Source organism: Vulpes lagopus, chromosome 10 (assembly GCF_018345385.1).
Source record: "Vulpes lagopus strain Blue_001 chromosome 10, ASM1834538v1, whole genome shotgun sequence".
Classification (NCBI taxonomy): domain Eukaryota; kingdom Metazoa; phylum Chordata; class Mammalia; order Carnivora; family Canidae; genus Vulpes; species Vulpes lagopus.
In genome coordinates, this window is record NC_054833.1 from 74,325,424 (window position 1) to 74,348,335 (window position 22,912).

The following is a 22,912-nucleotide window of genomic DNA, read 5'->3' on the forward strand; positions in this document are numbered from 1 at the left end:
CGTTGTCTTAGTTCTACTCCTCATTACAGGTATACAGTCTCCTTTTTCCTCTCCGGAAAACACCGAAAGTCTTGCCTCAGGGCCTTTGCACTAGCTGTTTCCTTTGCGAGTTGTATTTCCAGTTCTTTCACCTCCTACTTCTTTTTTTTCTTTTTAGATTTTATTTATTTATTCATGAGAGACACAGCGAGAGAGAGGCAGAGGGAGAAGCAGGCTCCATGCGGGGAGCCCGACTTGGGACTCGATTCCCGGTCTCCAGGATCACGCCCTGGGCTGAAGGCGGCGCTAAACCGCTGAGGCACCCGGGCTGCCCCCACCTCCTACTTCTTTTCTTTTCTTTTTTTTCTTTTCTTTTCTTTTCTTTTCTTTTCTTTTCTTTTCTTTTCTTTTCTTTTCTTTTCTTTTCTTTTCTTTTCTTTCCTTTTCTTTTCTTTTCTTTTCTTTTCTTTCTTTTCTTTTTTCTTTTCTTTTCTTTTCTTTTCTTTTCTTTTCTTTTCTTTTCTCTTTTCTCTTCTTTTCTTTTCTTTTTTTCATAGTGCTCAAGGCTTTACTGGGGATTAGGCAGGGCTGGGCAGGGACCACCGCGGGGGAGCAACACGGGCACACCAGGTCACACCAGGCTTCAGGGCAGTGCTGGGGAGCTCAGGGCCAGGCTCTGCAGGAGGGGTAACACTGGGGAAGGAGGAAAATTGCTGAAGTGGAGAGCTGACGTCAAGGGCCTTGATGAAAATAGGGTTGGGGGATCCCTGGGTGGCGCAGTGGTTTAGCGCCTGCCTTTGGCCCAGGGCGTGATCCTGGAGACCCGGGATCGAATCCCACGTCGGGCTCCTGGTGCATGGAGCCTGCTTCTCCCTCTGCCTATGTCTCTGCCTCTCTCTCTCTCTCTGTGTGACTATCATAAAAAAAATAAATAAATAAAAATAAATTAAAAAAAAAAAAGAAAGAAAGAAAATAGGGTTGGGAAGGAGAAAAGGGGGTCAATAGGTATTTCATGGGGACAAAAAATGTAACAAAGGACAAAAAAGCAGGACACCTGTTCTGGTACACAGAGCAAGCACAGCTCCAGCTCCTTGCTGGCATCTCCTCCCATGCCCCCCTACTTGTTGCCCCACATGGCAATCTTTAGAAACAGAGGGCCTGGGACCAAGCGGCTGGACTTCATGTAGGCAGAAATGCTCTTCAAGCCCTCAAAGCGAGCCATGACTCCTTCAGGTTCGGGAGCGCGTCCAGGGAAGTGGGCTCAACTATGCGGTGCAGGTCAAGGATGTCGGAAACCGGGAAATCCACATGGGTGAGTTTCTCCCCTGCAAACCAAGGCCTCTTCCCCAGAAGCTGTGAGTAGAGCTTCATCTTGTCAGGGTTTGCCTTCACGTACTCAGGCTTCAGTTTCTCAAAATCAGGGCTGTAGCAGATCCTGGCAAAGTATATGGGGTGTCCATAACCTCATTCTCCAAAACGTCCACACGAATCTTCTCCTCTTCCGTCTCCCCACATAGGTTGTGTTTGCGAACAATGTAGCGAAGGATGGCTTTGCTCTGGGTGATCTTGTGAACCCCATCAATTAAGTAGGGCAGATTGGGGAAGTCCAGGCCCAGCTTGAATTTTTCATTCAGCCACTGGCTTCTGTCATAGCCGGGAGCGTCCCCCATCGTGTACTTCTTCTCCTCGTGGTGCGAGTCCGTGTACTCCAGGAGCAGGTGGGCCGGTGCGCCAGCCCGCCAATGTCCCAGTAACCCAAGATCATGACCATGGTGCCGGATTTTTGCACTGAGTGGAGGGCCCTCCTACTTCTTTTCATGTTCAGGTCTCAGGTCACATGTTAACTCCTCCAAGAGGCCTTCCAGAACCCTTTCCTTTTTTTTTTTTTATTTTTTTTTAAGATTTTATTTATTTATTCATGAGACACACACACAGAGAGGCAGAGACAGGCAGAGGGAGGAGCATCAAGATGCTCAACCTCTGAGCCACCCAGGGTCCCTGATTTTAATGTATTCCATTTGAGTGATTTTATTAATAAATGTCGGAGAGGCAGAGGAATTTTTTAAAAAGACTATGTGAAAACATGATTGCAGCCATTTAAAAATTTGGAGAGAAAGTCTCCAAAGTTTCTCCAGTAGAGAAACTGCTCACTCCCCTTTGGTGTAATGGGGCCAAACTCTGGACAGTCTAGTTAGCAACTGAGAAGTTAGCAGGACGGACATCCTGATCACAAGTCTGATGGTTGTGGACTCTCTGAAGATAGAATCAGTAGTCAATCCATGTATACTGCAGAGTAGCTTAGCTGTTAAAATACCCATAAAAAACATAAAAAAAAGATTTTATTATTTATTCATGAGAGACACAGAGGAGAGAGAGAGAGAGAGGCAGAGACACAGGCAGAGGGAGAAGCAGGCTCCACGCAGGGAGCCGGACATGGGACTTGATTCCAGGTCTCCAGGATCACACCCTGGGCTGAAGACGGTGCTAAACTTCTGAGCCACCCAGGCTGCCCCCCTCCTTTTTTTTTTTTTTATTTTCTTCAACTCAGGTCATTGCCTTCTCCCTTGCTTTCACCCCAAAGCAGGACACTCTTTGCACATTTACCTGAATCTGAGCTCCCCAAATTGCACTTCTTTGATCCCAAATAAACATTTCTTTGCCTTTCACTGTGGCTCTTTATTTTGAGGTTAACGTGCTCTTCATGTATTCCACACACATTGGGCACTACTGGATATGGGTGCATGGCTTCTTAGCTGTATAACTTTGACCAAGTCAACCTCCATCTGAGCCCTGCAAATCACGCCTGGGGAGCCCAAACACCCAGAACCCCTGCCTGAGTTGCTTGGCCCATGCTTCCTAATTCCGGAGATAGCCAACATCTAGCAAGACACAGAATGCGACCAGAGTCTGGGGTGGCAAGTCTGCTCACTCACTCCTTCCCTCCTTCTACAGAAGGGCCTGGTACCTACTAGTTGAAAGGCTGGGTACAGGAGAAAAATCTGTGAACAAGATCAGATTCTTGCCCTAGCAGGGTTATAGTCTATTTTCTAGTGGGAAAGTGGAAGAGAGACATTCCAAAACACACAAAATTGAGTTGAATGGATATGTTCAGGTTCTGATAACTGAAAACCAAATCAAGAGGGTGATAATACAGGGTGTGTGACTCCCTGGGGAAGGGTTCTGAGGGCAGCCCTGGTGGCCCAGCGGTTTAGCTCCACCTTCAGTCCAGGGTGTGATCCTGGGATCTGGGATGGAGTCTCACATCGGGCTCCCTGCATGGAGCCTGCTCCTCCCTTTGCCTATGTCTCTGCCTCTCTCTATGTCTCTCATGAATAAATAAATAAAATCTTAAAAAAAAAAAAAAAACGTTAAAACCAAATAGGATAACCAAGTGGCAGAAAAAACCTCCCAAACAACTTGAATGTGAGTTGTGGTTGAAGGCAAATCCATGAGCTGGAGCAGCATGTTAAGTGACATGGTAAGGATGTGGGCAGCGCTATTCTGAGGGATGGAAACCAAACAGGACAAAGGACCTCGTTTCTTTAAAAAATACACCAGGAGAAAAAAAAAGGGGTGTGGGGCAAAGATTAAATCTCAGTGTTTAAATTGTTAAAAAGAAAAAAAAATTGTGAAAAAGACATCATCAACAGTCACTAAACTCTACCTTTGAATAATATACTATTTGTCAATTAATTGAATTTACATTTTTAAAAATTTTAAAAAATTTTAAAAAGTGAAAAAAAATATAGTAAATTTAAAAAGTAATAATTTAGTCTCTCTCTCTCTCAATCTCTCTCTCTACACACACACACACACACACACACACACACACACACACATAGGGATCCCTGGGTGGCGCAGCGGTTTGGCACCTGCCTTTGGCCCAGGGCACGATCCTGGAGACCCAGGATCGAATCCCACATCAGGCTCCCGGTGCATGGAGCCTGCTTCTCCCTCTGCCTATGTCTCTGCCTCTCTCTCTCTCTCTCTCTCTCTCTCTCTCTGTGACTATCATAAATAATAAAATAAAAAAAATTAAGAAAAAAAATATATATCTTTTTTTGGTAGAATTTTATTTGTTCGGGGCGGTGGGGGGAAAGCAAATAAATAAATAAATAAGTCAGTCAGTCCTAAATAACGTATTCTAGAGAAGAACAATTCTTCCTCTGTCCTTCAAGATCTTCCAGCTAGGCTAAGAATTCAGTTTCCAGGAGAAAGGTTAACAGGAGAAAGCTCCAGTTTCACTCTGTGCGCAGGGACGCCCAATAATGAGATGAGACCTAAAGGAATGATCCACACGGGCAGTTTGTATGCTTTTTAGACATAGGGATAATACACTTGTGAGGACTTGATAGGATAGAGAAAAAGGATATTTGAGAGTAAGGATTTTTTTTTTTTAATTTAAGTTCTGGGATCCCTGGGTGGCTCAATGGTTTAGCGCCTGAGTTCAGCCCAGGGCCTGATCCTGGAGACCCGGGATCGAGTCCCACATGGGGCTCCCTGCATGGAGCCTGCTTCTCCCTCTGCCCTTCTCTCTCTCTGTGTCTCTCATGAATAAATAAATAAAATCTTTAAAAAATAAAAAAAAGTAAAACAAAACTAACTAACCAGGTTTGTTGCTAAGCTCTCTTAGCTTTAAAGTTCCTGTCTCTGGTGGTAAGGATGTCATTTTACTTCTTAGTACAGGGAGAGTACCTTTCACATGGGAGACTGGTTTCATACTTTCAGGAGGACAGAGGAGGGTCTGAGTATCCTTGCACCAGCTATTTCTAAAGTAACTTTTATTCAAAATAATCAATATGTCAAAGGGGCACGTTTCGGGAGGCCTGCCCTTAGCCCTAGGAGATGAATTGTTATTACCTGAAGGCAGTGTGTGTGTGTGTGTGTGTGTGTGTGTGTGTGTGTGTAGCCTGTTTAGATCCTGACTCAAACACAGAAGAATATCCAAAACAGGAGAAAAAAAGGAAAATTTGAACATGGGAGTGGATATTTGATGATTTTAAGAGATTAGCTTCCATTTGCATTAAGTGTAATAAGGGTACTGTGATTAGGTGTTTAAGAGAGTAAGACCTCCCAGTCCTGTGCGCAGCTGTTTTTTGGGTGAAAATGTTTGAGCCTTGGGTCCTGGGCTTATTTTACTTTAAAGATTTATTTATTCATGAGAGACACACAGAAAGAGAGAGGCAGAGATGTAGGCAGAGGGAGAAGCAGGCTCCCCTTAGGGAGCCCAATGTGGGACTCCATACCCAGGATCATGACTTAAGCCAAAGGCAGACAATTAACCACTGAGCCACCCAGGGGCCCCAAACCTGGGTTTAATGGGCCCATCAATGCCTATTTATTTTAAGAAGTGGAGTTGGGGGATCCCTGGGTGGCGCAGCGGTTTGGCGCCTGCCTTTGGCCCAGGGCGCGATCCTGGAGACCCGGGATCGAATCCCACGTCGGGCTCCTGGTGCATGGAGCCTGCTTCTCCCTCCGCCTGTGTCTCTGCCTCTCTCTCTCTCTCTCTCTCTCTCTCTGACTATCATAAATAAATAAAAATTAAAAAAAAAAAGAAGTGGAGTTGGCTTTGGTTGCCCTATTGCCCAAGGTTGCCAGCTGGAGCCTGTGACTTCTGGGGCATGCAGAGGCCTTCCAGAGGACATGTGGGCCTGAACAGTTCGGGCTTTTTATGGTAACATAGTACCTTACTTATTCTGTCTATTAATAATTAATACTCGAGAACACTTATGATATTAATGGAACTTAATCTAAGAGAAGTTCAATTTACATTTTGTTTTACATCTTAATACATTTCAATAAGCAAGTCATAATAATAATGGTCAAAATTATAATATCAAAAACTTATAATAAATGCTTAGTGTTACTATGTCTGCATTTGTTCTTTTTTTAAAGATTTTATTTGAGAGAGCAAGAGAGAGAGAACAGGAACAGGGGAAGGGGAATGGAGAGAGGCAGGGAGAGAGGGACTAGCAGACTCCCTGCTGAGCAGCAGCCCAAAAGGGGCTCCATCCCAGGACCCTGAGATCATGACCTGAAGGCAGACACTTAACTGACTGAGCCACCCAGGTGCCCCAACATTCCATTTCTGTTGTTAACTTCCTTGGCTGTAAGAAAGAACATTTGGTGCACTCCACTGGTTGGAATATTTTCTAATGCTGTATGGCTTTTTCCTGGTATTTCTTTTTTTTTTTTTTCCCCTGGTATTTCTTTTATAATTGTATGAATGGAGTTGAGTGGAGAGGTACTTGTTAACTCCCCCAAAAAAGGACACATCCAATTGCTATTGTTATAAAGAGGTAGACAGGTAATGCAACTGCCCAGAGTTTTTGAGGCCAATAGATTAAGGCTAAGAAGTTTAGTTAAGATTCAGAAATAAAAGCGCACACCAGATTAGTATGAAGCCCAGCTGGGAGGGTAAGAAAACCTCAGGATATGTACAAATCACTTTTTCTGGCGTGGCGACATGAATGTTCCACCACTCTCCCTGTGGCTTTGGACAGTCTCAGGGCCAAGTCCTCTGCCCATGCGCCCACCTGACAGTGCAGGAAGGTGAGGAAAAAGGCCTTGGCCCCTGACCTACACTTTGTGGTGCCCAAGTAGCTTTAAGACAGACTACCCAGGAGTTTTGGGCAAACAGGCTGAGCAAGCGGGCTCACAGTGATGACCATCAGTGCATCTTTGAGTCTGCCCAGCTCTTCAGACTTGACTGGCCCAGTCAGGATAGAAGATTTTGCCTGGTTCCAGTTGGATTACCAAATTGACACCCCTCTCACAGGCCAGGGCAACCCTAAGCCTGAAAGGAATGCTGCAGAAGGGGCACCTGGGTGGCCCAGTTGGTCGAACATCTGCCTTTGGCTCAGGACGTGAGACCAGGATCCTTGGATCAAGCCCCGCATCAGGCTCTCTGCTTTGTGAGGAGACTGCTTCTCCCTCTATCGCTCTCTCTGTTTATGTGTGCACGTGTGTACATGTGTGCATGCGTGCTCTCTCTGTCAAATAAATAAAATCTTAAAAAAAAAGAGAGAGAATACTGCAGGAAGCCAACCTGGAGTTCCAGCTGAGACACTGCCCTTCCACTTATTCTGCTCGGAATGCCCTTCCTCACCCAAATTCTGCCCTCCGTTCTAGGTCAATCAACCTATTTGTCTTCCCTTATTCAGGCATTCATCACTTTGCACAGCTACGGTTTACTTGGAATGCACCGATGTCCAGCCATAAAGCTGGCTCCAGATTCAGGCTGTTGGTTGAGATCACTACTTTACCAGCTATGTGACTTTGAGTAAGTTAGGTACCATCTCTGTGGGGCCTTTTAAAATTTTTTTCAAAGTAGGCAACATAGTACCTACTTCATAGTGTTGGGAGAATTTGAGATAATTCAGCTAACGTACTTTCACAGAGCTTAGAAGTCAGTAATACATGCACATTGCAAAAGTTTGTTAAATATAGGAAAGTACGGGGACGCCTTGGCTGGCTCAGTTCACAGAGCATGCAACTCTTGATCTCAGGGTCATGAGTTTGAGCCCCATCTTGGGCATAGAGCCTACTTAAAAAGTAAAATACAAGAAAGTATAGAGAAGCAAAGATACCTCCAACAAGTTGATGCACATTCTTTCAGATTTTTCTATGCATACATGTACTTACATAAAATACGAACCTCTTACACCAGTGACCTTTCCCTCTTTTGGGATTTTGGTAAGATTTGAGTCAAAAAATAACTGGGGAAGAAATATATACATAACTCAAGCTTTCTAGCTCTGTTTCCTGTAAAATTAGAAACACTATAGTACCTACCTCATAGATTGTGGCTTGAATGCAGCAAAACATGCAAAAGTTTTTAGAACTGTGCCTAGAACAGGCATGGTAAGCCTCAAATGTTTGTTATTAATATTATTAATTTTATCATTTATTTCAATGCTTGGCAGGTTTTTCTTTCCCTTTGAAAAGGTGTTACTCTTTTTTGGGGGGGGTTTAACATTATTTCTGGGTAATAATTATTTTCATTGCTATTGTAAATGATATCCGTGCTCCCCTCCCCCATGTCTTGCTGATATGTCGGAAAGTAGTAGCTGATATCTTACTGCTAATAGCTCATGACCTTGCATCTCCTGGGAAAGACAGATCTCGCAAACAGATTAGCATAGCATGTTAATTGAAAAGATAATGCTAAGCAGTGGCTTCTATGAATAGTAGAGAAGGCTGTCAGCCAAACTTGCAGGAGAGGACTGGGGAAGGATTGTCAGAAGCTATCAAGGGGACTGTGTCTTGAAGGGTGAAGCTTTTTGCACATCTTGCTGCACTCCCATGATTGCTTACGTCTTCCTCAGTGGAGGTGCCAAGGTTGGGGGGGCTCTGGCTCCTGCTCCCACTGATGTTAGGACTTCAAGTATTAGAATACCTGCCCTGGGAATAGAGACCCTCTCCCTTTCCTTTTCACTGCACTTCTTTCTAAATTTCACAGAGACCACCCTCTTCTAACTGCTAGCCTTGAATCTGCAGCCAAAAAACCCGAGGGATTGGTTACAGCTCTCCTTTGGGATGTAGTAACTATTCTAGCCTGGAGGATATATCCTAATCTACTAATCTTTCTCTGGAGAAGAATGGTTTCTATGGAGACAGGATATTTAATCCTACCTGTTATTAAAGATTCTGGTTTCCTGTTTCTCATCACAATTTCGGGGCGGGGATGCTCCTCTGGATTTATGTAATAAGAGCAAAACATTTCTTCTGAACAAGATTTTCTTCTGCAGGCACATGAATCAGGTAGATGGAAGACCTGCGCCATCTCCTGGTCATGAGTGTGAGTAGCTTTCTTAAGATCCATTGTTCTTTCTTATCAAATGCAGGTTTTTCCTTTCTTTCCTTGTTGCTAAATCTGAGGCTCTGGGAACTTCAATGGGTGTTCGGAGAAGACTCACTTGAGTTAGGTTAATGCAGATTCTGATTCCTGAGGGTGCAGCTGCCTGCACCGGGATTCTGATGTAAACTGCTCACCGACTACTCAGACACAGTAACGATGATAGGATGAAGGCCCAAATGTAAAACAAATAATGGTTTTAAAAAATTGTTTTCTATTTATAAAGGAAGATTTTGGGGCATCTGGCCGACTCAGTGGAGCATGCATGAGACTCTTGATCTAGGGATTGGGAGTTGGGTGTAGAGATTACTTAAAAATGAAATATGGTTTTTAAAGATTTTATTCATTTATTCATGAGAGACACACAGAGTGAGGCAGGGACACAGGCAGAGGGAGAAGCAGGTTCCCTGTGGGGAGCCTGATGTGGGACTCGATCCCAGGACTCCAGGATCAGGCCCTGAGTCGAAGGCAGACAGATGCTTAATCACCCAGCCACTCAGGTGTCCCTAAAAATGAAACATTCTGAATTTTTAAAACCCCCCACTGGTTCATTAAAATGTAAAAGTTTGGGAAGTACAGAAATATTAAAGATGAAAATTAAAATTATATATAATCCCGACAAGAGCGCTAGTTTATCATCTTTTTAAATTGTTTTCAGTTTTGTGTCTGCAGTGCAAAATTTTCTTTGAAAATATGCATCATTTTCCTTTGGGTGGCTCCAAGCCATGTGGTATTTAACCATTCCCACATGGTTACTGGTGGGCCCTTAGGCTGTTTTCACTATTGTAAATAATAGTGTAGTATTGGTGTGACCATCCATTTACATTAATCTTTGAGTACAACCTTGATTCTTTCCTTGGGGTATAATGGGAATGATTCTGGTAATAGAATCATTGTTCTATTCATTGCCAGTTCATTGTTTCTTGTTTCAGTACATTGGCCAGAATTTCCATAACATGGAACTGCATAGATGAAGGGAATCAATTCCTCTACCGTCTCCAATTAGAATCATAGAGACTATCCTTCTCTCTAATGTCTAATGGAATTTTTCAACTCGTATTTCCTCTCTAGGTATATTTTCTTCTATCTTTTGTTTCTCTTTCTCCTTTACCCCCAAGCTAAATTTTTTTTTTTGCATTTTAATGACTTGTTTTTCATTATTAGCTTAATCTTAATGAAGAGGTTGGAATTATAGGAGAGCATGGTGAGGAAAAATATATATAGCCTTTTTTATGATGAACTATTATGTAATATACCAAGTTCAGTCCTATTTTATTGAGTGCCAGCTTGGTCGGGCACTAATTAGGCCCGGTGGGTAAGAAGTAAGTGGTGATCTAATTCATGACCTAGAGAGTAACATAGGTATGAAAATAATTACAAAAAATAAGTGATGGATGCACTAATGAAACAATGCTCAAGGTATAGATTTACTAATAACACAGAATTCATCTAAGTTTCCTATGTTATGTTATCCAATGAAGTGGGTATTACTCTTATCACCATCATTTCCAATTTACAGATGAGAATTCTAAGGCACAGGGTAACTTGCCCAAAGTCTTAAGAGCCAGGATTTGAACCTAGGTGTTCCTGCTCCAGAGTCCATGCACATAACCATTAGATAATAATGTCTCTCTGTAATACCAAGCAGGGAAGGATTATAACTTTGGAGGATCAAAAAGGATTTTTAAAAATGAAAACTTTCAACTAGTGTTAACTGAACATCTATTAAACTGCAAGCAGTGTGCAAAGAACTGAATATACAGTAGTGAAAAAGACAGCCACAGTCCACGCCTTCATTAAGTTTGCAAACTAGTGGGAGAGCCATACAGTAAATAAATAAAACCACAAATGGATACATAATCATATTTTATATAATGTGTGTGTGTGTGTATGTGTGTGTAATGAAGGCAAAGAACCAAGTACTAATATAAAAATAATAGTAACAGGGGACACCTGGGAGGCTTAGTAGTTGAGCATCTGCCTTTGGCTCAAGTCGTGATCCCAGGGTCCTGAGATCAAGTGCCGCATCAGGCTCCCTGCATGAAGGCTGCTTCTCCCTCTGCCTGTCTCTGCCTCTCTCTCTCTCTATGTCTCTCATGACTAAATAAATAAAATCTTAAAAAAAAAAAAAGTAACAGGCCAAGGAAGGGGTATTAGATGATGGTGGCAGCATGTATGGCCTCTCTGAGGAAGTGACATTCAAGTCTGGAGCTGAAGTATGAGTTAGCCAGACACAAAAATGGGAGGAAAAGTTTGAGTACATGTCCTGGGGGCAGGAGCTTGGGGCAAGAGGGACTGAAAGAGAGCTTGTGATAGAGGGGAGATGTTGGTAAGAACAGATCATTCTGGGCCACATTTAAGAGAAAGGACTTATTCAAGGTCAACGAAGGATTTGATGCAGGGGTGGAGAGGAAGTTACAAGGTCCTACAAGTATTTCAGGATCATTTTATTCTATGGAGTATGAATTTTTTTTTAATTTTTTTTTTATTCTTTATTTATGATAGTCATACAGAGAGAGAGAGAGGCAGAGACACAGGCAGAGGGAGAAGCAGGCTCCATGCACGGGGAGCCCAACGTGGGATTCGATCCCGGATCTCCAGGATCGCGCCCTGGGCCAAAGGCAGGCGCCAAACCGCTGCGCCACCCAGGGATCCCTCTATGGAGTATGAATTGAGAGGGTGAGGGGGAACTGGGAGAGAGTTAGAAGTCGGCCCAAGAACAGAATGGTGGTGGCCTGGACCAAGCTGGTGGCTCTGTACACAGAGTAAAGTGGACAGCCTGCAGGCATACATTGGGGCACAGCCCACAATTCTTCTGGGTGGCTTGGATGTTGGGGGGTACTTCTAAGGTTTTGACTTGGCCAGCTAGGTGGATGTGAAGTTGTCTACTGAGGTGGAGAAGGCTGGGGGTGAACAGATTTTGGAGGGGGTCACAGAACTCTCAAAAATCCAGCTCCCAGAAGTGAGCTTTCATTGGAGTTCAACTGGTTCAACTAGTGTAAATAACATTCCTTTTTCAGCCTAATTCACATTCCCCTACCAATTCATCCTCTCTTCCATCTCTAAAAGCAATCATAATCACCCCCAAATAATAAGCAGTATGACCTGTTGTTTGGAGAAAGGGGAGGGACGAACTCTCATCCAAGGCTCCTTGGCCCTCACCCACTGCTCTTTTCTTCCTCTTGGAGGCTCTTGTGCTATGACTCTGGAATATAATAAACTGTTCTCTGGTTGTTCACCCATGTGTCCCTTTTCTGGGGGGCATGTTAGATTTCTTAGTCTTTTTCCCTGCTGAACTCCCAGTCAGCCTTCCTCATTCACAATTAGTACATTTATCACCCCCTCTACCTCTATTTTATTTGCAAACCAAGTTCAAAAGGGAGTGCAGGGATAATTGGAACATTGGTGCAGTGATCTGGGATTTTCAAGGCCCAGAAATCTTGTTCTTAACTCCATTATTAGAGTGATTTCTTTCAAGGGCACGTAGGATCACAAAACTCCACAGATGAAAGGATCTCACAGACTCTGGAATGCTGAAAGGATGAGTTCTAGATTCTGTCCAGTGGCCGAGGGGGTCCTTCCTGACTTGGATCCGGTTGGTCTGCCCACTTAATATTTTTCCACTTCTCTTCCCACACATTCCAGTCACTCTTGACCCTTGATTGTTTGCTGAATGCACCATTCTCCATTGTCACCTTGAAAATCCTGTTCCCATCACTCCTTGACCTGGCTACCTGGCTGACTAGCAGGGCTCCTGCAGCCCCTGCAGGCAGCTCCCATAACTCCGCGGTCTCCCTCTCTCAGAGCATCATCTTGCTCTATTTTAGCTACTGCTTCTTTATGTGCCCCCAGTAAGCAAGTCGAGGACAGAAAATGGTCTTATTCAGTTTGGTATCTCCTGAGCCTAAAACATGGTCAGCTTTTATACTAATCTCTTTTTAAAAATTATGTATTTATTCATGACACAGAGAGAGGCAGAGACATAGGCAGAGGGAGAAGCGGGCTCAACTTAGGGGAGCCTGATGTGGGACTTGATCCCAGGACCCTGAGATCATGACCTGAGCCAAAGGCAGATGCCCAACCCACTGAGCCACCCAGGTGCCCCTCTTCTAGCACTAAGTGAATCTTACAATAGCAATTTGATTGAAAATACACAATAAAATAATAAATCCCAGCAAGTAGATTCCTCCGGAGTGCAGGTCCTAGAAGGGGGTAAGGACTGAAATCCCTGCTCAAGCCCTGAAACCCAAACATCCAATCTGGGTAATGAAAAAGCAGAGAGATTTCAAGGCCTGGTCATAATCAGGACCAAATCAACAGCCACGAGGATGAGGTTTACCTTTTTGTACTGTTAAGCTGGCCAGGTGGGGCACCCACATTCTGAGGCTTTGCTCGCGTTGGAGGACATGCGAGCTTTCATCCTAGCCTGGACTCCCTGCCACCCCCACCTCTCCACCTGGTTCCCAATGAAGACTCGGCTAAACGGAACAGTTTTTTTTTTTTTTTTTTTCCTTTTTCCTGTTGGCGCGGCCTGGGGTTGTAGACACCCTGGGCTCGCAGCGTCTCTCGTGCGCCCCCGCGCGGCCGCCTCTGAATGCGCAGGCTGCGGCCAGGTGGAAGGGAGCAAGTTTGGGTGCAAGTGGCCCGGGTTTTCATTTCTTTCTCTTTCTCTTTTCTTTCTTTTTGTTTTTTATTTCCTTTCTTTCTTTTTCTCTATTTCTTTCTTCTTTTTTTAAAAGATTATTTATTTATTCATGAGAGACACACACAGAGAAGCAGAGACACAGGCAGAGGGAGAAGCAGGCTCCATGCAGGGAGCCCGACGTGGGACTCGATCCTGGGTCTCCAGGAAACCGCTGAGTCACCCAGGGACCACCTAGGGACCCCCCCCCCCCCCCCGCCAGGGAGGGTTTTAAAGAGGGAGGAATTCCATTTCAGCTCGGGACATATACCTCCAAGGCTGTGAGAGAGGTCGCAGTGGTGTTTCCAAGGAGCCCTTGATCTCTCGCTCAGATCCTTAAGCCATACTGTATTGATGGAGCTTTGCCTTGTCAAGGGATCACAAATAATGGCTTCATGAAGCCTGTGCTTACGGCTGTGGGGCTTTCAGATACAGAAATCGCCTTCGGAGCAGTCAGGACTCTAAGGGGGATGGGGCTCAGGTGGGGTGGGGTGGTCCTCTAACTCCCTAAGGAGACAGGGAGCCCCTCTCCCACCCTTCTGCAATGGCTGGAAACAAGTGTGTTGTGGCCACCCCACTCCTGAAAACAAGACATTTTCAGTTTAATTCATGAGTCAGAGCTGGTCTGTCTGGCCTGGTTCTTACTTTCCCCTTCTGTAAACAAGGAGAACAATAATACCTATCCTGAGGTATTGTGATTCATCAAGTCATCTATCCCCCAATATTTCATTATGCAAAATTTCAAACATATAGCAAAATTGAGAATTTAACAGAGAATATCCCCCAAGATTGTGTCATTTTTTTTTAAAGAATTTATTTGACTAGGGGTTGGGGTGGGGCTGTATAAGCAGGGGGAGAGGCAGAGGGAGAAGGCTGATGCTTAACTGAGCCACCCAGGCGCCTCTAGCTTGTGTCGTTAACATTTCACAAGACTTGTAACACCCCCTCTTTATCCATGAACCCATCTTTTAAAAAGTGCATATCAAAGTAAATTGCAGAGATTTTCTTTTTAATTGTATTTGGGGTACAGTCGGAAGAGCATGTGACTTGGCTGGCTCAGTCGGAAGAGCATGTGACTTGATCTCAGGATTGTGAGTTCGAGCCCCACATTGGGTGTAGAGATTACTAAAAAAAATCAACTTAATAAAAAATTGTATTTGGCACAGTGCCTGGCCAGATATTTATTTTCGTTTTTTTTTTTTTTAATAATTCTTTCCTTTTTTTTTTAAAGACTTTATTTCTCTATTCATAGAGACACAGAGAAAGAGAGAGGCAGAGACACAGGCAGAGGGAGAAGCAGGCTCCATGCAGGGAGCCCGACATGGGACTCCATCCCAGGTCCTCAGGATCACACCCTGGGCTGCAGGCGGCGCTAAACCGCTGCACTACCGGGGCTGCCTGTGGCCAGATATTTCAATTCAATATATATTTGAAAAATTATTTTGTGCCAGGAACTATGCTAGGTGCTGAGGATACAATAATGAGAAAAACAGGAACGCCTGGGTGGCTCAGTGGTTGAGCATCTGCCTTTGGCTCAGGTTGTGATCATGGGGTCCCAGGATCGAGTCCCACATTGGGCTCCCTCTGCCTATGTCTCTGCCTCTCTCTCCCTGTGTCTCTCATGAATGAATAAAATCTTAAAAAAAATAAAGAAAGACATTGTTTCTGTCCTTAAGGTATTTAGAATTTGGTGCAAACAAGAGGCAGGTTAACACATACCTACTCTCCTGGGGTGCCTGGCTCGCTCACCTGGTAGAGCATGCCATTCTTGATCTTGGGGTTGTAAGTTTGAGCTCCACATTGGGTGGAGAGATTACTTAAAAATAAAATATTAAAAATAAATAACAACAGATACCTACTCTCCTGCCCTCTAGTTGATATTATAGGGGAAGCTCAGGGTGATCAGAAGCAGTGGAGAGATACTTATCTGGGTCTGTGGGGCAGAAAGCTTCCCCAAGGGAGTGGATTTTGTTTTATTTATTTTTAAAGATTTTATTTACTTATTTGACAGAGAGAGAGAGAACACAAGCAGGGAGAGCAGCAGGCAGAGGGAGAGGGAGAAGCAGGCTCCGCTCAATCTCAGGGCCCTTGATCCCTAGGATGGCCTGAGTTGAAGGCAGCCACTCAACAGAGTGAGCCACCCAGGAAGTGGCTTTTATTTTTATTATTTTTTAAAGATTTCATTTATTTATTCATGAAAGAGACACACACAGAGAAAGAGAGAGAGAGAGAGAGAGAGAGAGAGAGGCAGAGACATAGGAAGAAGGAGAAGCAGGGTCCCCTCAGAAAGCCCGATGTGGGACTCGATCCCTGAACTCCTGAGCCAAAGGCAGAGCTTAACCGCTGAGCCATCCAGGTGATTTTCTTTCTTTCTTTCTTTCTTTCTTTCTTTCTTTCTTTCTTTCTTCTTTCTTTCTTTCTTTTTCTTTCCTTTTCTTTCTTTCTTTCAAGATTTTAGGAAGTGGCTTTTTTTAATTTTTATTTTTTAAAAGATTTATTTATTTATGATAGACATAGAAAGAGAGGGAGAGGCAGAGACACAGGAGGAGGGAGAAGCAGGCTCCATGCCAAAGGCAGGCGCTAAACTGCTGAGCCACCCAGGGATCCCAGGAAGTGGCTTTTAAAAGGAGACTTTATTATATAGTGTGTTATGTAGTGTGATGTGCACATAACTAACTTTATTCTATATCCCAGAGTTGGTGAGCTGACCCTGGAGATGTACCCCAATCAAGAATCTATATCCAAAGATGGATAATTAGAAACTGAAAGACCATATACTCCTGGATGGCTTTAAACATTATCCAGAACTACACTAAAGGGTGGAAAAATAAAACTACAGTAAAGGGTGCATTAATTACCTTAAATGTAACTTTTTCTTTGCTCCACTGATTAGGCCAGCCAGCCACCCCCTTAAGGATAATTTTTATTTTATTTTATTTATTTTATGTTTTAAAAGATTTTATTTATTCATTCATGAAAGACACACACACACACACAGAAGAGAGGCAGAGACACAGGCAGAGGGAGAAGCAGGCTCCATGCAGGGAGCCCCAAGTGGGACTGGATCCAGGGACTCGATTCAGGGACTCCAGGATCAGGCCCTGGACTGAAGGTGGCGCTAAACCGCTGCGCCACCCAGGGATCCCAGCCCCAGATGTTTTAGCGTACAGCCAAGGCACTGGCCTAGGAAGATGCAGTGGGCAGCTCGATGCCCTGCCTGGAGGTGGGGGTATGTGTCGCGCCACCTGCTAACTCGTGTGTACATGGGTGGCTAGCTCAGTCAGACGCGGTCTTAGTGGAACAGACCTCAGATAGGAAGGTGCCAGGGGAGGAGGCCTGTGTTCCTACCTGCCTCTAACTTGTTGGAGGCTACTGGTATCTACTAAAAAGAACTTGGTGACTGTAAAGAACCACAGACAGGAAGGAAAAAAGGGAAAGTGCTCCAGCCTCGGGGTTCTCTTTCTTCACTGTGCTCTCCAAATCAACTGGAGAGCCTGTCAAAAAACAGATTTCCGGGGGGCACCTGGGTGACTCAGTTGGTTGAGCACCCAACTCTTGATTTCAGCTCAGGTCATGACCTCAGGGTAGTGAGATCAAGCCCCAAGTCGGGCTCTGCACTGAGTATGGAGCCCGGTTGAGATTCTCTCTCTCTCTCTCAAACAAAACAAACAGATTTCTGGGCCCGACCCCAGAGATTGGGTTGGTCCAGGGCAGAGGATACATTTGCATTTACATTCTCACCAAAGTGGAAGAAGTTAATTCTAGGCACAAATAAAGGTTAACATAACCTTCAGGTAACCAAGAAATTTTAACCAGCACATCACAGCCCTCACCAACCATTGCCTTGAAAAAATTATTATGGAAATTTTCTAACTTGCATCAGCTTATAATGAATGTGTTAATGTATATGGACACCATATGACAGCCAGAGATTTATTTTTTTTATTTTTATTTATTTTTTCAGCCAGAGATTTATATGGAAGCTAATCATGAAGTGCTTCAAAAACCTGCCAAGTTTGGCCTTTCCTCTGAGAAGTCATCTAATGAGGCACATAAACACCTGAGTCCCTGGGCGATGAGATTCCATAAGTCGTCGCTCAGTTGTCTGCTCCTGGGGGAGCTGGGGAGGTGGTAGCAGTGACAGTGACTGCACCAGAGCTGAGGACACCAGAGGGGGCAAGGGGCTGGAAAGGGGTTGAGAACAAGGACAGAGAGCACTTCCATGTTTGATTTAAGGCAGGGACATCCCTAAAGGAGTTGTAATCGGGGCACCTGCCTGGCTCAGTGGGTAGAGAATGCAACTCTTGATCTTGGGGTTGTGAATTCAAGCTCCACATTCAGTGTAGAGATTACTTTAAAAAATATATATATATTTTTAAAAAGTTGTGATTCAAAGTCCCATGATATCTGTGATAGTTAATGTTATTTGTCAACTTTGAGGGTGCTTTTGGATGACCCTAACATTTTTTAAAAATTTTATTTATTTATTCATAGAGAGGCAGAGACACAGGAGAGGGAGAAGCAGGTTCCGTGCAGGGAGCCTGACATGGGACTCAATCCTTGGTCTCCTGGATCAGGCCCTGGGCTGAAGGTGGCGCTAAACCGCTGAGCCACCTGGGCTACCCGACACTAACTTAAATCAGTAGATTTAGGGGCACCTGGGTGGCTTATTCAGTTAAGTGTCTTTCTTTGGCTCATGATCTCAGGGTCCTGGGGTCAAGCCCTGCATTGGGCTACCTGCCCAGTGGGGAATCTGCTTCTCCCTCTCCCCCTACCACTCCTTGCTGCTTGTGTGCATGCTCTCTAATAAATAAGTAAAAACTCTTAAAAAAAATCAGTAGATTTAGTTAGCAGATTGCTCTCCATAATATGGGTGGGCCTCATCAAATCAGTTGAAGGCATAAATAGAACAAGATGACTGGCCTTCCTGAGCCAAGAGGAAATTCTTTGGACTTCATCTGCACCACTGACTCTCCCGGGGCCGAGCCTGCTAGCCTACACTGGAGATTTTGGGCTTGTCAGCTTTCATAATTTTATGATCCAGATCCCAATCTTTAAAAACAGATGAATCCTATTCCTTAGGGTATGGGGGGGGCCTTGGAGCCTGTTTTTAAACAGCCATCCTGAAGTTCCCAGGAAAATAAATCATGACTCTGGCCTCGAGGGGAGTTTAATACTAGAAGGCCCACTTTTACTCCACCATTTTTTCTGCTCTCCCAGGAGAAGCTAGGTATGTGACCAGAACTGCCAAGATATCAGGCAGTTGACACTGCACCTATCACCAACTGTGGCTACCTTGAGAAGAAGTATGCATAAAGCATGAGGGTTATGGGAAGTCCTACTTTGGAACTGACTGAGCCACCCAGGTGTCCCTATTTTCTGATTCTTTTTTTTTTTATATTTTTTTTAAAGACTTTATTTATTTATTGAGACACACACAGAGAGAGAGAGGCAGAGGGAGAAGCAGGCTCTATGTAGGGAGCCTGACATGGGACTCGATCCTGGGTCTCCAGGATCATGCCCTGGACTGAAGGCAGCGCTAAAACCGCTGAGCCACCTGGGCTGCCCTATTTTCTGATTCTTTATACCAAATGTTTGCTGATGTAAAACATGAATGTGAGGAGGGAAATGAGGTGTGTGTGTGTGTGTGTGTGTGTGTGTGTGTATCTCAAGTAAAATTTCTAAGGATGGGACATCCAGTATTTGAAAAGTACACTGGATGGAATTAACATAAGATGAAGCTGACCTAGTCTGTTTTCAAAGAAGCTCATCATCTGGTGGGGTAGGCTGACTTCTTTGACAACAGAGAGGCAGAAAGTGTGTGGCTGGGTTAAAAGAACAGCTGTTTGCAATTCCAAATTCCTGGAATGAAAGTGTGTACCAGGTTAAAATTCCTCACCCTAGGGTTGATGATACCTGAAGTGCCTTTCCTGGTTCTGGAGGTAGGAGTGCAGGCCTATGGAGTGGATGTTACTTCCTATGCCAGTGGCATGGCTGATGGTGGAAACCCTGGTTTCAGTTCAGTTGTGACTTTCTGATAGCTCAGGCTCTAGTTTCTCAAGCTCACATCATTATAATCAATGTTACAAGTTGCTGATTTTGGGTCACTGTTCTAAGCTAAGCCCCCTCAGAAAAAAAAAAAATTTTTAAAGGTCATTACTGACTGAAACCACAAATCATCAGCATAAATGTCTAACTTCAAGCCACTTCTATATATGGGAAAATAGGTTTATTGCTAATGTTCGTGTAATACTTAACAGCCAGGCACTGTACCAAAGGATTCTACTTGGATTGGACTCATTATGTATTTAAAAACACCTCCACCATTTTCTAACTGAAGTAATTAAAGAAAGGGATAATTAAATAACTTGGACAAGGTCACAAGGTTGGTGAGTCGGTATTTGAACTCAGGGGGATGCTAAGACTTGCTGAGACTTGCCCTCTGGACTACTGTACTGGCTCTTTTTTTTTTTTTTTTTTGAAGATTTTATTTATTCATTTGAGACAGAGGGATAGAGAGAGAACACATGAGCAGGGGGAGAGGAAAGAGGAAGAGAAGTAGACTCCCCACTGAGCTGGGAGCCCAATGTGGGACTTGATCCCAGGACCCCAGGATCACAACCCGAGCCAAAGGCAGAGGCTCAACCACTGAGCCATCCAGGCGCCCTGTACTGGCTCTTTTATAAGCACCTATTCTAATGCCTGGCAACACACTTGCCATGAGATAGCCATGAATGGATCCCAGATTTTAACAGGACTGGAAAACTTTATGAACAGTTGGATTCCCCCCCACACCTGCTCTCATTAGGAAACAAAATGGCTGAAGAGAAAAACCAAATCAGATGTAGAAATCATACTTTTTCATATAAAGCAAGATTCCATTTCCTCTTTAGACAACTACACTTATTTAGAATCTTTGGAAATCTCTTATACATATATTTGGCAGTTTTGTTTTTCTTGATTTACTTCCTTCTCATACTAATTTCAATTCCAATACTTAGATTTTCCAAATGACGTGGCCAAAACAATATATGTGGCTATGAGAGAACTGCTCTTTTCACAAATTCCCATCTTCATGTCCTTTTAGCTTGTAAGGTGTGATGCAAAAGAGCATTTTTGGCAAGGCAATTATTTAGTCGTCATACAGCAGAGATAGAACCAGTTATGAGAATTTTGGTCAACTTACTGCAGCAAGAAGTAGAAAGCACAGTTCCTTTAACTTTTACAGACTTTTAGTAGCATGACCCAAGAGGACAATGTGTATGAGACACAACAAAAATGTATTATTTCAAAATGTGTATTTAATGGCCATTCCATCAAAATCAAGCAGAATCACATTTCAAAAGCAACATATGAAGTCTTATGCATGTGTGTGTACACACACGAGTGCATGCACACGCACACTTTTTTATTTTAAGGTGCATTTTCAAGTTTTATTTGGGCTTCATTTCTTCTTGGCTGCCTTAGGTATTCTTGCAGGTATAATTAGCATAGAACCTCTGAGATTGATAGCTTCTCATGCACTGAAAGATAAGATCCTAACAACATTGCACATCTTGGCTACGTCAGAAATTCCAAAAGCCTTATGTAACTTCAGAAAACTTAATAGCAGTCACGAAAGACATTTTCAACATAAAATTTAGGCACTCTATACTTTGGAATAGCCACAAAATATTCCAACAAGAGTTAATGCACTTTGTGGTTACGTCTACTCAAAAGATAATTCTCAATTAAAATCTGTAATTATTAAATAACATTTTAAGTTAGAGCTCATTCCATTTTGATAATTACTGTGAACCATTTGCAGCATTGTGTTTTAGTTCAAAGATGCTAAACTACTTCTATTACAGATGCTGGTACTCCTCTTTCATGGTACATTTTTTACAGAAGAACCTACACATTCACTGATAAGCATCTCTGTCCCTACATAATACCTACATAAGAACGCCCCTATTCAACTTCAAAGGTATTTTTGTATTTTCTGCTGTGGTTGTTTTCTTAGCCTGTACAACTTCAGCAAATGGGGGATTTCCTGAAGATCAAGAACCATTAGCCACATAGCCCTCACTGATTCTTAGGCTGAGTTCATTTCCACAGTCACTTTGTGGCCAAGCATGTTGCCCCATCCCTACTATTCCTACAGCTTGTGCTGCTAGACTGACCAGTATGGAGCTAAGGGGAAGGATACTCAAATTTGCCATTGCACTTTGCACAAGTCCAAGGCTACTCAGACTTCGTTTGACTGGAGGCAAAACTTAGTGATCTCTGCAGACTGGTTCTGGGGCTTCCCCCTCCTTGTCTGAAGACTAAAGGGTGGGAATAACACCTGCCTACTGAGATGCCATTAACTCCAGATGACCTTCCTGGTCTTGAACATAATTTAGCATGGTTACAATTCAGAACATGGACGTGAACTAATCCTGTTGAGAATAAGGTGCATTTGCTGAGTACTATACATTTATGTAGCTAAGAAAACAATTAGAAAGCTTTTGAGAATTTTCAGATTACAGTCTGCTAATTGACTCATCATTATTACCAATGACTAGCTTATAAAGATCTATCCAGAGAAACAAATTTGAGACTTATTTGACTCGAAGTCGTGCAGAAAAGAGCACAATAATTTCCCATAGGAGAATTGGGTATTTCATCAGCAGGATCAATGGTAAGTTAATTACACTACTAATGTTTTCTGGCATAAGTGAAGAGACAATTAGCATAAGTAAATCATGAGTGAGCTGACAAGTTGCTTAACATTTGTTTCTGTTCATCAGATGACATGTGAGCTTGCTGTTAAGTCTCTGAGTGAGGAGGGATGGGTAGAGAAGGGTACAGGAATGAGGGGTGGTTAACTTCGGTTTCAGCAAATATAATCAGAGCCAGTTACTATTAGTGGATAAATGTGGATATTAGATGCAAATCAGGTAAGACTCGTTCTATTTTAGAAATTAACCCCACCAAGAAGTGATGGCTGATTTGGGCAATTCACGTGGAATCTAGCTGCCTCTCCTGAGCAAAGAGGGTCAGGTGGTAAATGAAGGTGGATTCTAGTGGAGGCTGCTTTTCATCCTTTCTCAGAGCTTCATATTCCTATGGATATTCTACAACATCTATCTTGTGATCAGGACCGGAGGCTCACGACAGCACAGTTAAGATTACAGTCCCTTTCTGGCATTTTAGAATGGCCACAGCTTGCTCATGTGTCACACCTTCCAGCGTCTCACCATTAACAGCTAAAATCTGATCACCTCGCTTCAACCTGCCGTCATCTGCAGCGGCTCCCTACAAACAAGAGACATTCCAGTTTAATCCAGGACCAAGCAGTCAACAAATAATATTAATATTATGGTGTGCTTATGAAAAAAGCAACTTTAGAAACTACTAGTTGAAGTTATTTC

The 22,912-nt window shown here is 43.5% G+C and overlaps 1 protein-coding gene and 1 pseudogene across 5 annotated transcripts in view; both read right to left on the reverse strand.

Annotated features, from left to right (window-relative positions):
- Positions 1-915: 915 nt before the first annotated feature.
- On the reverse strand, positions 916-1,750 carry LOC121499697 (annotated as a pseudogene).
- A 19,048-nt stretch (positions 1,751-20,798) lies between these two features.
- Positions 20,799-22,912, reverse strand: part of PATJ (PATJ crumbs cell polarity complex component) — a 359,628-nt gene continuing 357,514 nt past the window's right edge. For 4 of the 5 annotated variants that reach the window (XM_041770677.1, XM_041770680.1, XM_041770678.1 and 1 more), the window contains one exon: positions 20,799-22,796. In XM_041770677.1, coding sequence (XP_041626611.1) covers positions 22,650-22,796 — 147 coding nt within the window. In that variant the 3' untranslated portion in view covers positions 20,799-22,649. The remainder of the gene's footprint in view (positions 22,797-22,912) is intronic. The other variant, XM_041770681.1, reaches the window with a different exon arrangement.